This window comes from Drosophila subpulchrella, chromosome 3R (genome assembly GCF_014743375.2).
Source record: "Drosophila subpulchrella strain 33 F10 #4 breed RU33 chromosome 3R, RU_Dsub_v1.1 Primary Assembly, whole genome shotgun sequence".
In the NCBI taxonomy this organism is placed as follows: Eukaryota; Metazoa; Arthropoda; class Insecta; order Diptera; family Drosophilidae; genus Drosophila; species Drosophila subpulchrella.
Window position 1 is genome coordinate 15675633 of NC_050609.1, and position 16489 is coordinate 15692121.

General features: G+C 39.0%; 2 protein-coding genes across 2 annotated transcripts in view; one reads left to right on the forward strand and one right to left on the reverse strand.

The window, feature by feature from the left end:
- Positions 1 to 16489, forward strand: part of LOC119548583 (cadherin-87A) — a 65539-nt gene that overhangs the window by 7566 nt on the left and 41484 nt on the right. Inside the window, exon 3 of the mRNA XM_037855906.1 lies at positions 8081 to 8099. The gene's annotated coding sequence lies outside the window, so the exon portion shown is untranslated. The remainder of the gene's footprint in view (positions 1 to 8080; positions 8100 to 16489) is intronic.
- On the reverse strand, positions 12196 to 14670 carry LOC119548585. The gene is made up of 2 exons (XM_037855918.1): positions 13981 to 14670; positions 12196 to 13462 (listed from the first exon to the last, which is right to left on the reverse strand). The coding sequence occupies exons 1-2, from the start codon at positions 14649 to 14651 to the stop codon at positions 12196 to 12198; spliced, it is 1938 nt and encodes a 645-aa protein (XP_037711846.1). The 5' UTR covers positions 14652 to 14670.

Sequence of the window (16489 nt, forward strand, 5' to 3'; positions counted from 1 at the left end):
ATGTCTGGGCGTGGCCTGGACATATGGCGACATTGCCTGAAAAAAAAAAACAACGAAGAAATAGGGGAACCGAAAAGAAAAAGCAATGAAAGCTGTGCCAAGGAAAAGTAATTTTTAATTATGCGCATAACGTGAGTCAAACTTTGATTGGAATTACACGAAATCCGATTAATCGCTCGCTGCGCATCCGTTTCCTATTCTCGGTCTTTGGGGAAAACTTTTTCCAGCTCTTAGAACGTCTGGCCCCCACAAATGATGCGAAGTTCTCGGCTCAAACAATTTTCATTAGCAACAGCAAAAACCGCTAATTTCACTTACAATTAGCGGTAAGCCAACATGTCGCATCAGTTGGTCTAGTCGGTGGGTGGTGGGTGGTAAGAGGTGTTGGAGAGGCCACTCCACATATAACGACCAAACAAGTTTTCAACTAAAATTACAAAAAAAAAAATTAAGGGAAGAAGAGTAAGAGACATTTGGTAAAATTACGAAAGGAATACCCTAAAGGGGGAATAAGTTCATAAGACATTCAGAAAAATTTCGTTATAAACCATTACCATCTGATATAATCATTTCAAAAACGTATATAAAGTAAACACTTATGACATATAAAATGATTTCCTAAATTAATAATTAGATTTAGACTTAAGCAAGTTAAGATTCATTTATTTACAAATATTCGAATGCAACCAAAGTTTTGCTTGGACTCATATAATACGATATCTAATCATCAATGATATACCAAATACTCAGTATTTATGTATTTAAATTTGGAATTTGTTCATAATAGTATTAATGTCTTATGAATTTTCCTTTCTTTTCTGTGTTATTTTCCCCGTCCCAAGAAGAGTATTACAAAGTGTGTGTTCCCATGTGTTGGGTCCACACAATTTGTTTAACATTTATGAGTGACAATGGGCAGTGGCCTTGCCATAGGGAAAACGCAGAGGGGGAGCTTGGGAAAATGGGGTAGGGTAAAGTTGAGCCAACAGAGTAGTTATGTAATACAAAGTTTAGTCAACGGTCAGCGGTAATGCAATAAGCAACTTTTTCAAACTGCTGCTTCGCCTCGGACTCCATTAAAGTTGTCAAATGAAGTCGAAGTTTGATTGCCTGGGGCAAAGCGTTGACCTGCTCCCAGTTTCCTTCCCATCAGCATACCACATCCCACATCCCCCCACTTTCCTCGTCCACACAACTTTTCCCGTGTTGACATGGACTTGATGCTGTCCTGGAGATTAGTGAAATGTCCTGTGATGTTTTCCTGTTAAACGCCGTCGCAGCGTAGAAGAGTATTTATAATTGCCAGCCTTGGGGCTTAGACTTGTGCGAATCCGGCCGGATGGATGGGCAGCCAGCCCCGCCCAGAGCCTCCCTCGAGGGTTGATTGACAAGTTGTTACAAGTTGGATAGGTCCAAAGAGCATGTTTTGCCAGGAATTAGGAAGATAAAAGCTGAGATATTATTAGAACTAAAATATGAATATATTCATAAGAGGAGAGGGAATTAAAGAAGGATCCATTAACTTTTACTTCAGATATTTTTTATCTCTCAACAAACTAGAATATTAAGACAATAAATAAGTTATTTATTTAAGAGATATTTAATATTTATCTAATAATAAAATACCATTTACCAAAAATGATATAAAATAAAATAAAATATTTACTTCATGGTATCATATCCCATCTGCAATCATATTAAAGACCCACATGCAAAATGCATATCCTGCGGCAGGCAAACTTTGCCACCAACTCTCTCAGAAGGATCTCCCCAGCCTGCAAAACTTCTCCCAGAATCCAGTACCATCATATTTCGCCCCAACGGTGTCTAACAAAGCAATTAGAGCCACGGATACGCCAACACCGTTTGAGTTTGCTAAGTAAACGTTGCCGAGACGCCCTGAGTTGGCCCTAGGGCAGCATATTCATTAGGCAACGAGGCGGAGGATTAAAGGAGGTGTCTGCAGGGGGAAGGGGAAAAGTGGGTTTACCACCCAGCCAAAGGAAATGGGAGGGTTTTCTCGGGGATGGCTGCTCAGTCTGGCTGCCTTCTTGATGGCTCGCCCAACTTATGGGTCACTTGTTCAAGAAATTTCACAAAACTTTGCCAACTGGTTGTTGTTGTTATGACCAAGGAGCAGGACTGGTTGGAATATTTAGAAAAGGGAGGGGTGGCGTAATGAGGGGGTGAGCGACTAATGAGAGACTTGGACTGGTACAATGAATATAATTAAATGAGTCCAAGGTGTAAACTAGCGAATTGTTTGATCCCATTCAGTCGCTGTCCCCACTTCATCCACTTTCCTGCCCCTCCCCCAACATTTCCTTTCCCTTTTCTGGTTTATTTTTTTCGTATCCTTACCGCCTGCCAACTTTTTGCCTGTTCAGCTAAATGTTGTTAAACTTTCATCTTGGGCTCAGCACTTTTTGCAGTTTTCAAACAGTTTTTTTTCTCGAATTCTTGTTCCCTGCCTGGCGGGCATTTTTCAGTCACCGACTTGCTCCAGTTAGCCAACTGTCAGTCAGTCACTTGATCGTTTAGAGCGTGACAGGTGGTATTCAGCTGGGATAGGGTCGAAATGGATAATACTCTATAATGGGGATGCGATTTTCTAAGGGAGGGATTACAAATCAGGGATATGTAAAGGGGTAATGGTAAAATGTATGGAAGGTAGAAGCATTTTATAGGATAATCTTAAGATACAACTATTAAAAAAGTTGAAAATAAACAGCTAACATAAAATATATTAGCTCGCTAGTTACTGTAAGATCAGATTTTAAAGTAAATAAAAAATCACAAGTCTCTCATATAGCGAATTTTCAAAAGTGAAAATAAGTTGGCTTGTTAATTTTTAAGTCAATTTAAAGACTCCCTAAATAAACTTTAAAATGCACATAATATCCTAAGCTATTATTAATTACTAGAGCTTCCCATTTTTAATCCTTCTTAGTCCTATGTTGTCAACTATCTTATAACAGATGGGTTGTAAATCACATTAAGTTTGTATTATGGATTACGTCAAACGGTTTAAGGGAATCGACTAACTCGGCCTCGACTGCCCTTACCTTTAGTGTTTTGCTTATTAATCAGCAGGATAATGAGCGCTGTTCTTCTGCTGGCCAAAAGGGAAAAAAACCCAAGGGGTCCCGTGACAGTTGCAGTTTAGTGTCTAATTAAAAAGTTCTCGGCCTGCGTGATTGTGTGCGTTCGTGTGTCACCCGGCTAAGCAAAAAAATAAAAAAAAGAAGACCGACTCAAAGCCGAGGCAACTTTCTATGGCACCACTTTCGCTGTCCCCCGGAGATCCCAATGAATATTCTTGTTCTGCAGTGATGATGAAACCTGTTTCCGCTCCTCCGATTGGCCCCCACTTTTTATGGTAATGAATGGGTCAGGCAAAAGTAGAGCTTTGATTTCTGATGCTGGTGCTAACCGCAAAAGCAAATAAAATAACCGGCAACCAAAAAAAAAAAAAAGCAACAATTTCTTGGTGCGACATTGGACCGATGTATTTCTGGGGTTTACTTCATGTCTATCGTGTTCTACCTTTGCCCATTTCTTTGGTAACTCTATTGACCCTATTCGCAGGTGTCTGTCTGTCCATAAGTTTCGAGCTTGTCTCTGGGAACCCACATTTCTCTCAGTTCAAATGCAACTCCACAGAATGAAGGTTTTTTTTAGTGCAGTTTGTGGCTTTCACTTCACTTTAGTTTGGTTCTCACCTGCAGATTTTCCATGCACTTTATCGGTGTTTGTTTGCCGTTGTTTTTATACCTTTGTTACACATTGAAAACATCTAAAATCTAATCTCTATACCATTAACTAAAAGTCAATAAATATTGGGAAAAAATATCTATATACCCTTTGTCTAAAAAATATTTTCAAAGATTGTATAACCGTTTTTGCCATGTTGTAAAATGTAATATGCAACAAAATACTTGTTATGTATTTATAACGTGGAAACTGATAAATCCAGTATGTTTAAGCTTCGATCACAGCAAAAAGGCTTTGTTGTTTTGTAATTGTTTGTGCTGTTACCACACATTTCTTCGGCTCGAATGCGTGTGAAATATTTCGATAAATGTTTGTGGATTTGTGCGAGTATGTCAGCCAACTGAGAGTTTTGCACTATTTTCGTATCTGTGTGTGTGTTGGCCCGCTGACCGATGTCGGTCTTTTTATATCTCTGTTTTTGTTTTCCTTTTGCCCTGCTGCACTTTTCCCATTACCCTTATTCCTCCAGGCATCCAAACATCCAGCCATTTTCACTCCTCGTCTCTTGGCGTTAACTTTTCCACGCATTGATGACGAATGGCCATGGAAAATGATGAATGTTTAATGGGCCAGTGCGACAGCAAAAACATTTTGAGGTAACATATTGATGGGGCGGAGGTTGCACTGAATTCACTTCGGTTGGGTTGGGTTGGGTTGATCGGGGGGATAATGGTGGGATGGGGCCCGGTTTGGTCATGCATCATGGAGCGGTTCGTTGCCAAAAACTTTCAGATTCTCACATGTTCCAATGTCAACAAAGTTGCCGGAAAATATTGTGTAGAAATTCAAGCGAAATGCATTTTTAACTTTGTATAAAAACTTCAGTGGGAAAAACGTAGAGAAAAGGTCATGAGTAACGTTCGGTATTTACTATATATTTACTATATATGCAGTGATTAATATTCCATCAAGCTTGAAAAATCATTTATTACAACGCAAGTGTTCTCATTCTAGATTATTTTTCCAGCAGTTTGTTGTAGAAAACATTGAAGCATTCAATAAGTTATTACATTACCGATTACCCTTTAAGTGCTTCAAGAACTAAAACATTCAAGTGATCATCTCAAGAACGATAAAACACTCAGCCCCTCAAAAACTATATACAAAGTCAAGTGATCTCATTACGTGTAGACCCCTTTCCATTTTCTTTAATACACTTTTGAGTGTTTCCCCTAAGAATCTCGTGAACTTATCTAGAGTACCTCGCTTTGCCTTAGAGTCACTTTGTTTGCTCTAAATTCCCTGTGGAATTTATGTAGATATGTGGGTTTCTGTTATAAAAATTGCTCCACTTGCCTTGAACACTCCCCTTTCCCAGGGCTTTTCCCTCCTTTTAGCAGGTCGTTTATCACATTTTTTCCCTGGCTTAAGCAAGTCTATCAAAAATATGTATTCGTAATTGCAGCAACGCACACAGAAAAGTTGTAAGACTGAAGGAAAGGGGAGATGGGTGGGTTACCAGATATAAACCAGCAAAAACAACAAGAAAAAGCTGCCACCGAGGTTGAGGAAAAGCGACATCGTTGTATGATGTCATATTCGCAGACCCGGTATCTGTTTGTCTATCAGTGACTTTAACGATTTGGCCAAATCCAGGAAAACATATCCAGCAAAATCAACTAAAAACCAAACCTTCCCCGGGCACCCTTTATGAATCAGTTACCAAGGCGCTGATGCTGCAATAAAAGGTGCGATTTATCATAATGGCTGACGCATGTAGCACACACAAGATAGTATAGTACTACCATTTCACCATCCTACCATTTCCCCATGCCCCCGACTCCTTGTTATATATTTTGCAATATAACGCAATGGTTCCTGCTGTGGATTGTGGATCCATCGATTTCATTTCTTGCCATTTTCCGCATTTTTCACAAATCTGTTTTTCCACACTCCTTCGTTTATGGCCTGTTTGGAGGCTTGTATATGTATCTATGGGTGTGTGTGGAGTTATCTGAGGCAGCAGCCAGACGCCAGTTCATATTGATTACAACAAATTTGCCGTCGCCATTCGTTCGGAGTTGTCGCCTCGCCGGCTTTGAAAAATGAGAGAAAAAACGTGATTATATAACTGATGTATGTGTAAGCGGGTAAGTACTCGCCTCCGTTTGTATGTGTGCCGGTTTTTATTAACCTTTTCTGTTTGTCGGATATTTCCACGTTCCATTAAAGATCCATTAAGGATATTGAAATATGATTTGGTATAGTAATTGTAGATTTAGATAAAGGCCCGACATAACAAAAGCAGGCATTCCTTTTCAGGTTGTTCTGGATTTTTTTCCAACTCGGCATGCCTTAGTATCGTTTTTCAGTTTCCATTAATATTCGGTTGTTGTTGGATATTTACTTGAGTGATAAAAGGGCTATTGAAAGGTTATCCATTGCCAGGTAGCTGTGAGTATTCAACTCTCAGTTAAGTCTATTTTGATTCTATTTGATGATCTTGTTTATTTGTAAAATATTTATATTACATATTACGCAAGATGGTTTGGTTAAAGACAAAGTTTACATAACAAAGGATTCCCATTCATCGTCTTGTTTATCTTGATTGTATTCCAAGATTCTTTATCAAGAGCGCTCTATTCTGCTGTCTTTTCTTATACTTGAGCTCAGTTCCATTCTCCACGCTAATCGAAGTTACAGTTCTGTGGTGCTGGTTTCTAAGCCAGGCGATTGGCGTTCTCTTTCTTTGTGGTTCTTTTCCTGCTATTATTTTTCTGCACAGTTGCAATTTTACACAGAGAAAAAAAATATTGTAGATTTATTTATAAAGTTAAGTGTAGTATAGGTATTTGTATGGTAAAAAAATACTCAAAATATATAAATAAATGACAAGAGGAATACAAATTTAAAACTTTTTCTTAATGGTTCCATTCTTTCTTCCGCGAATTCTTTGGTCATTGCCTTAAGATATATTTTTGACAAAGTAGTACATGGTTTTAAAAAATGTTGAGTAGCCAAAGTGCGACACAAAATATTAAATCTAATCAAATCTAGTGTTGATTCGTAATTTCTTGTAACCTTTTGGTATTTTTTTTCCACTCTACTCCACTCCCACTTTTGGGAAGTAGCCCCCGTCGACTGGAATCCGTTCACTTGCTTGACATTTAGTGCCGGCTGCTGTTGGCCATGTCTTGGGTGTTGGGTCTTGGGTCTTGGGTCTTCGATGGGGGACCGAAATGGGGAATCGGGGACGGAATCAGTTGCCGGGAAAGAGACAACAGACAGCGGCTGAATCCGAATCCGAATCTGAATCTGAAACCGAGACTGAGACTGGGGCTGCGAGGGGCTCTTTTGCTTTTGCTCTTTTGGCGACGACGGCTGCTGTCTGGAATTTCGTTGAACCGGTTTATGTGTGTGGTTTGCCAGTGGTTGCTGTGGCAGTTACTGCCTTTGTGCCTGTTGTTGTTGGCGTCTGGGTAACTGGCTCCGAAAATACAAAATACTTGCACAGCACACGGCTTTGTGCGATACTTGGCTAACCAACTGGCCACGCCGCACTCACACACACACTCACACTCTCGTATAAACATGGCTAACACACACATAAAACAGCGCGCATATTTGTCGTTGCGGATTATTTCATAGCACAATTCTGTTCCACTGAAAGCAATCGGGGGTGGACAAGTGGGCGTAGATGGGTCAGCAAATGTCTGTGGTCTTCGATTCTCGTTGTTCTTACATCGCCCTTTCTCTTCTGTTTTTGCTGATTTCTTGTTTTTTTTGGATTTTGCTCTTTTGCCCAGAGTTTCGGTGGCCGTTAATTTACATTGCAAAAATTTCTTTTGACTTTATACGCAATTTGCAATTCAATAGTTTATAGATTTTGCTATTGTCAGTAGCTCCGTTGGGTGGTTAGTATGCTGTACCGAAAGATGTGGGTTGTGGGTCGTAGGTTTGGTTTTGGAGTGGGGCTGAGTGGATATTATTGTGGGTGTCACACATGGATGTAAGTAGGTAACTGGAGCTGTTCGTTCTAAAGAAGGATTTTCCATTAGGTCGTTTGATGTTCAGATACTCAAATGTCGAATTGAACCAACTTGGGAGTACCATTTAGTCAAACAAGATTTAAAATGAATAAGAGATTTAATGAGGAAGAAGTATTTTATTTTTAATCAAACACGGGTTTCTTTTGATATACAAAAATTTTAACTTTCAATTCAACATATATAATATAATTTATTTTATACGAAAATCTTAAGGCAACTATTTGTGGCTATGATAACAATTATCCTTTTTCCTTTGTTTTTTAAATATAATTATTCCTAAACTTGTATACTTATAAACCTTTTATCTTCTCTTCCAGATTCAAAATATCATCATCTGTAAGTACATCCATTGCCAATAATAAAATATAATTTCTAATGTAAGATTTGTGGTAAACCCCACTTGTCAAAGGATTTAAAGACTCTTCCTCCTCTTAATCCTTCTCCAATGACCCATTGACCAATAGTTTGACATCTGCCAAATACATATCTTCTCTGCGGCCAAGTTGGCATTCGTCCTGCCCCCGATTGACCCCCCTCCCCATTCAACGCCCAACATTTGATAAATCTAATCAGTTAAAATGCATCCAAAGTTCAGACAGAGAAGCCAAACATTGTTCGAAATTTCGGCGTTGGTTGTTCGATATGTTTAGGGCTCGAATGATGCCCGCAAACTATGCAAACCGGCTAAATGCGATTGGTTTTCGGGTATTGGCCAAATTCCTCTCCTCCTCCTCGATGAAAATTGATTCCAATGCAAATTGATAATGAAATATACCATGGGAAAACGCATTAGAATGAATGTGAACACTGTGGCAGGATTCTTATCGCTGTTATGCCAACACCCAGTGATTTTCCACCCTCTGATTTGGTCATTTAATGCAATGCGGCAAATAAACGAAATGCGGTTAACGCAATGACAGTGCGATTAGGCAAAACCATTGTGGCGGAATCTGCTGGAGATGTGATGAGAAAAGGAAAATTGGGGGGTTATTTTGCCTGGAAAACGCGTCCTTTTCATCGGTTTCAGTGGTGCAGTTGCAACTGCCACCTGCGGTTGCTTAAATCATAATCTACACACACACGTTGTGTCTGCTCCCCAAAAAGTCAAGTTTGTTTGCGGCAACCACAATTGGTCAACATAGAGTAGAGTGACTCGAATTGCATTTAAAATCTAATATCCATGGGATTATCTTCATTTAATCAAGAGGATATTAAACATTAATAGATGAGCTAGGCAACAGACATAATAAAATATACAAAATGTCTTACATAGAAATACCTAACATTATTATCAACCAAATCAAACATCTACTTACAATAGAAGAACTTTTCATCCATCGAATCAATATTCAGCCGTTGACAATTACTCGGATGATTTGGCAATCTCATGATTTATTCAATTTTATTGAGAGACCAGATGACAAAACATTTCCCCGTAATAAATCTCAATTCGGAAGTAAGTAAGAAATACTTGCACAATAAATAACAATAATTATGCAAGAAATGGTTTGAATAAAAACGAAATTTGTCCTCGTCCTTTTGTGGATTCCCTTTCTCTTTCCACTTTCCCCATTTCCTTTCTCAATGATCCATAATTGCTATTAATTGTGCTTGAGATTTGCATAGCAAATAAATCTAGAAGGGAAAATGCAAAACATAAATTCAACAATTGCTTGACACTTGAGCAGAGTTTGAAAGTTTATTCTTGTTGCTGCTGTCGCTATTGTCGTGTTGTCTAATTTATTTAGCATTGTGTAAACTTGTTCAAGGTTGAATAGGCTTTTATGCCAAATGGAAATTAAATGGCAACAACAGCAGCAGCAGCAGCAGCAACCTCAAAGAAAAACATTTGAATTACGTCGAAGACAATTTGAAATGCCAAAAGGCAGCCCAAGTTTGCATCGATTGTTTTTGGGCCAAGCTCGAAATCAAATTGTGCCAAATTACTCTGGCCAACCAATATTGTTTCCTTCTCTTTCGCCCACTCTATGTGTAGCTCTGTCTCTTTCGGTGCGGCTGTCTGTGGTCCAAATGAATAATTTGGCATCGCAGATAAACGAAATCAATGTCCACGAGCTGGGCCCAAAACCAAATGGCAACATCTGCACATTGCGCTGGACTCTGGTTTCTGGACTCTGGATCCGAAGGACCATCGAGGGGTAAAATGGGGGTTATAGTGGGCTAGTGGAACCTCTGGGTCACTCTGGGGAACTTGTTATTGAATTAAAGTGACTTGATTTACGGCGCGTTCTGGTCAAAAGCTCTTAATGGCATTGGCCACGACTCGTCCAGCCACCCCCTAAATCTCTAACCCACTCTCTGTGTGTGTGTGTAGGTCCCTTATCCCTCAGCAGGGTCATCCGTTTTCCAAAATGAAGTTTGCGCTTTGTGATGTTATAAGCGTCAACGGTTCGTATGCGTGATAATAAGTATGCGACATGTTGCGCCATGCAGTGGAGATGAATGGAATGGGTTAAGTGTTGTAAATTACGTTGAAACTGGGAAAATGTAACGTGCTTAAGTTTAAAATGCTTGATTATGCTTACTTAGATACTTAGACTTAGAAACTAAATATGACCGTTCTAGAATTTGTTAAATATTCCTCAAAAATTATGATTAGGATAAATAATAGTTAACAAAAAATCTTCCTTTTTGAAGTATTTTCTTAACAAGCAATACAATTTAAAATAACTTAAAAAAATCTATCTATTAATCATAATGTAAAAACGAGCTTACTTTAAATCCATTATTTCCGTCTAAATTGGATGATGGGATAATGCCTAATTGAGGCAAATTTAATCAAAAACTTGCAACGAAATGATGTCATCACTCATGCAGGTTGCCAACTTTTGTTTGACATTGTTTACCCCTTACCAGAACTTGGCTGCTTGTTGTGGCAGCTGATAACATGGTTATCGTGGTCGGACTCATTGTTATTGCCATTATTGCGGGTGTTGCAGGCGCACACGAACACGGGTAACTTAACTGAATTTAACTAAACTCAGGCGAACCTTAAATGACAACAGATAGCGCTAATAATTTATGCATGCTGCATGTTGCAAGCCGAGGGCCAAACATGGGACAGCCACCACCCACTTCCAGGCTTTATCTTGTAGTAGCCACGCCTCCTCAACCGCCGAGCACGGGCACCACATGTACAGTGTACACAGGCACCACCCGCACACGCTGACAAGGCTGCACATAATTTAATTAAAATGAAATCTCGCACGGGGCGCTGAACTGCAAACTGTGAATGCAAATTATTATTAATTACAGCAGAGCGACGACAAATGTTTATGCCCGCCATATGTGTGCCAGTTGCCCTGTCTCTGTCTTTCTCGGGTGGGGTTTGCATTTGAGGTGCCCACGTGAGTGAATATTCTAAGACAACTTTGTAAATGATAGTTATTACGAGGTTGTTAATAGAAATAATAGGCTAATATGTAAAAGGGTACATTAAAACAGCAAAAAAACAACGGCCTAACCCAAGGTATTCGATATATTTCAGCCGAGGCTCTGCCGACACGCACAGTATACAACTATCAGTAGACACTCTCACATCGATAAGCTGCCCCGTGAAAATTACTGACCGAAATAAGAGACTATGTGATTGCTACTTTAAGCTCAAGATAAAGGTCCTAAAGTACTCTCCAATATTTTATTTTTTTCAATAAAACATCGTGTCACGCTCACATCTCTAGTTTTGCATGCATGGCGAGACACAGCGGCGCCATCTGTTGACAGTTTGTCGCAAAAACAGCTTTGGTTAAGTGCATGGGTGTTTATGTGCGGTAAATGAAATTAAGAGAAATCTAAACACATTTTCTAGCCATTTATCCTAATGCCAGCTACTTTGGAATCTCCCAGGTTCTTGCTGCAGCGGTGATTTTTCCTCATTTTTCAAGCTTGCACATTTGGCACACTTTTTTTTCCCCCCAAACAAGAATATGGTTAGATTTTTAATGCATACTGAAATACTTTCAAGCGTAAGTCTTTTTTAAATCAACCTCTTTTTTTTGTTAAATAGTATAAAAACTACAATCACACACAGGAATCGCATCAATATGTAAAAAAATTTTCATTGTAAAATAAGTATATATACTATATGATAGTAATTGATTCAGTGGACTACTGAACCATGGGTTGTGGTTTTTTTATGAGTCAATGATGTGGGTTTTGATGGGGCTCTCATTTCCAATTATATTTATTACGTAAACACTGATATGTTTACTGATGGTAAACTAGCTTCGTTAAAAACGTATCAGTTATTATTTTGGTGCAATGCAAATTGAAACTGATATTTGTTGGCTGCGTACCAAGAACGATGGATTACGGGATTTTATGTTTAATGTTAATAGTACAGAATTAAAGTAAATAAGGAACTGCAGTAGTCTACTATTTTTTATAGAAAATTCAATAAAAATAGTGAGTATTAAGAACAGTAACAGTAGATCTCGATGGGTTCTTCTCTGGCGCAGAAAGACTGATGCCTATATTGATCGGTTCTTGTGATAGCTCCCTGTAGAGAACTATCATTTTTGGTAAGGACTGTAGCATCGAAGTGACCATTTCCCGGTTGGGTCACCACACGAACGGTGATGGCATCGCTCATCTTCTCATTTTTCCTCAGATAGGCGTCCTCCACTCTGAGAAGTTTCAACTGATGACACTGTTTATAGGGTAGTAGCATCTTATTGATGCTCGCCACGGCAGAGTTGGCGATCTTTTGGATTCTCTCCGCAATCCAAGGTATCTTGATGAATCCATCGCACTCGCAGTAGTGCAGTGGAATGCGAGCGGAAAAACAGTTCCGCTCCTCGGGAATGGGCAGGAACAAGGAGACATTGTATTCATTTCGCAATCGCAGGGTTCGGTTTCGAATTCGCTCATCGCTAAGGTTTTCCAGATTCACCACATCCTTAAGGGTCTCGTGAATATCATAGGCGGTTACCAGCCGATGGGCGTTGGCTCGAAGATTTTCCACAGCCAGTGGAAATCTTTTAGCCAGCCATCGTGGATATATGGCCACCATTGTTGGCAGTGAGGCTTCCCTCATTCCTTGAAATGAACTCACAAAAGGACCATATCGTAGACCATGATCGGATAAAATCAGAACTAAGGTTCTTTCCAGGATATTTCGTCTATGTAGGGCACGTAGGATCAAATAGTATTGCAAATCAGTCTGTTCGCCGTACTGAAAATAATCGTGGACACCCATTGTCTGCCAGAAAAAGGCAAAGAATCCCCGATCGAAACTTCTTGCCTGCATATGGGGCAACAAGCGGTAGATAAAGTCGTATAGAACATGATGATAAACTCGATCGGCACTGCAGGTTATTTCCTTAGGACCTCTGGCTAAGTATTTGGTCCACATGTGAATCTCGTTCATTACGCTTCTCAAATAAAAGTCGGTGGGCTTGCGCCTAAAACCGGGTCTTACGTAATTAAAGGTGGCACCCACACGAGAATCCTCGCCAAAAATGGTGGCATAGCCAGCCTTCTTGAAGTCTTTCCACAGGAGGCGGCATCGGTCGAAGCTAATCTTGTGGTTTGCCCCAAAGCAACCTCTTCGTGATTCCACCTCATCCACACTCTGACCACTTAGTAGTGGTAACAGATTGGGATAGGAGTTTCGGCCAACCCGATTGTAGCCCCAGAACTCTATGTGCGGCAGACGATCCAGAAAGCCCATTACTCGACTGTAGAGCAGTATGTTATATAGGTCATTATAAAATTTTTAAACAATTAATGTCTTTTCATTAAGATTGAAAGAGCATTATTTGGGGTTATATAGATCACTGTATTTCTTAATATTTAAAAAAAATAACGTTTTACTTGGTTCTCATTTTTCTAAGCTTATAACTTGTTTTGCATTGATATTACTCAGATAATTCTAAATTGAAAATGATACATAAAACGCTCTCAAAGGCTGCAAAATGTTTACTGGCGTATTCTTTTGTTTTATAAATATTTGCGGCAGAATAAACCCGATGCATTTTATTGACATTGTTTTTGCAATCGATGTTTATATAAATATACATTTTAATTGGATAAATTATGATGGTTCGATACGTATGTATTTATGTTGCTTAATCGGTGTTATGCTTTTTATAACAAAGAACAGTTTAACTTATTTTAAATTTAAATGATACCGATTTCAGTTATACTCTTTGGTATGTGTTATTTTTTAAGTAAGGACGCTAAGAAAAGTACTAACCTGAAGTAACGAAGATAGTGCATGTGCGAAATAGAATCGATGCCTAGGATTAAAACTGAAAGTCGTTCTACAGGCTCTTCGGGGCTGGGGGCTTTTCTTATCTGGTCCTCTGACAATGGCAGGAACAACAGGACATCGTGATATACCAGACGGCCAAAGTCCATCCAGCACCAGACACGCAGTGTTATATTGCCCGATTTTACCTCGGTGAAATTATTCCACCGACTAAAGCGAAAGACTTTCGATTCTAAGTACTTGTTGAGATAGTCGTTTGATCGCTCGAAGCGATTGTAGGCACAGGAGATTTCGCTTAACCTCCGAACTCCGAGCTTCTCCCAAAGTTCTTTCGCACCAGCGACCAACTTTAGATAATTTCGTCCCCCAATTGTCTTGGCCTCCAACAACTTGATCATGTAGCACCAATAAATGGGCATGGGTGTCATATAGTGTTGCGCCATGGGCGACAGGGCATCCATGGCAATCATCTGGCATTGCGAAGTGTTTACAAACAAATATCTTGCATCCGGCTTGCCTTCCAAAGGTGGCTGCACGCCCTCAACTTCGTTCTTAAACGGCCCTTGGTAAACAAGTAATAGGTAACAAATTATGCACAAAAGTAATAAGTTCAAACTATTATTCTTCATCTCAACCAAAAAATGGCTACATCCCATTGTAGAATTTAATTTTCTGACTTATATGTGATGGAAAGTAATGAACATTTTTTTTTGGAAAGTAAAATTTCATTTTCAGGTATCTAGATCTAGAAATTATATGAGATTATTGATGGTTTACAAGAACTTTAAGTTTTATAGACGCCATAATTTTTATTTCATCTACTTTAAATTTACTTTGTTTCTTTCTCTCTTTTGCTACAGTTTGTTCTTTGTCAATTAGCATAGTTTACAGTTTCAGTTGTTTCGGCCTTCTCGGCTTTATTTGTGTTTGCCAAAAAGGAGAGAAGAACGAAACCCTGAACAAGGGACACTGAAAAGGCCAAAACAAAGACTACATAATGAGACCCTCGAGAACCTTTCAGTGATTGAGTTTGTTGTCGGGTGTTTTAATTAGGCTAACTTGATTGGATTTTGCACTTGCACTCTCTATCTTTCTCATTCCCAACCAATTTGTAAGATAAGACTAAATAGTTGCTCTCCACTTTGCAATACAAATCTATTCACTAGAAATAAGTGAATTTAGAAAACAAGTTAATAGATACAAATCTACAACAAATGTACTATTTATATGTTTAATTCGTTATCCCTTTTAAGACTTTTTTATTTCATTAACTTAATCAGATAAATCAAATAGAAAAGCTTAAAAGCTCGGATTAAGCAATGAAGTTTAAATCCATCTGGGGATCTGAAAGAGTCTTGAATGTCTGAGTAGGAAGCACCTTTCCCTCAAGCGAGAGTAACCGGATCTATTTCACAGTCAGAGACAAAATGGGAATTGTGTTTCTCATTCAATTTTCATTCTCGTTTTCTTCTTCCTCTTTGTTGCTCCATGGCCGGAATGCTTTTCCGTATGCGAATTTCGCGATGTTGTTTTCTTTAATTTTCCGCAAAACGGAGGCAGCAAAGCGCCGGCTTCCTGCCTTCCTGTGATCCTTTTCCATCCCTTCCTTGGTCATGTCTCGTTTGCAGCATCCTGTATCCTGTGTAAAACATATGCATACATTTTATACCATTACAGCATAACAATATTGCATTTGCAGAAACATTTCTCTCTCTGGCTCTGGCCCACAACCGCGCTACCCTTCCTTATTTTTTTTGTTTTTGGATACCTTCTCGTCCTTTTCCCCACCACGCCAACTGTCTTGCGTTATGTGAATCCAGCGAGAATCCTGTGAATCCTAGCGACCTCCCGCCGCCATCCTTTGCGCTCACCCACGTTAACTTTGAATTACGATTTCCCTGTGCATACCCTGGAAGTTAGGATGAGTGATACATTTTTAAGTAGGTAAACTAGTATTACAAATAAAAATAAAATAACAAAGTTTCAAAATACTTGTTTTCCAAATAAAATACTATATTGTTTTGGTATTTTTTGGTATTAAAAAGGAACTGACAGTATACCAACTTTATCCTTTGTTGGTCAATCTGGATATTAAGAATGAATATATTCTAAATTTCTTTTATAAAATACTTATTTTCCAAATTAAATACTATATTGTTTTGGTATTTTTTGGTATAAAAAAGGAACTGACAGTATATCTTTATCCTTTGTTGGTCAATCTGGATATTAAGAAGGAAAATATTCTAACTTTCTTTTATAAAATAAAGAAAATTGGGTTATTAAAACCAGAGTCGCCAGTAGAAGCAGCCCGTGGGCTAGCAATTTTCTTTGCCGGGGCTCTGCCGCAGTTCTGCCAGCACGTACAGTGTTTTCACCTCAAAAGGGATTTTACAGGATATCCTTTGAGGCACACAACCCCTATAAAAAACTTCTTTCTTGCCTTGATTGTTGTTGTTTTATTTCGTTGAATTTCAGTTTCAGTTTTTGGTTTTGG

What these genes read in the sequence shown, in the direction of transcription:
- LOC119548585 (XM_037855918.1), bottom strand. Translation starts at nt 14,651, where the DNA reads ATGGGATGTAGCCATTTTTTGGTTGAGATGAAGAATAATAGTTTGAAC. An exon ending in CACTATCTTCGTTACTTCAG is followed by an intron (nt 13,463 to 13,980) that starts GTTAGTACTTTT and finishes ACTGCTCTACAG; the next exon opens with TCGAGTAATGGGCTTTCTGG.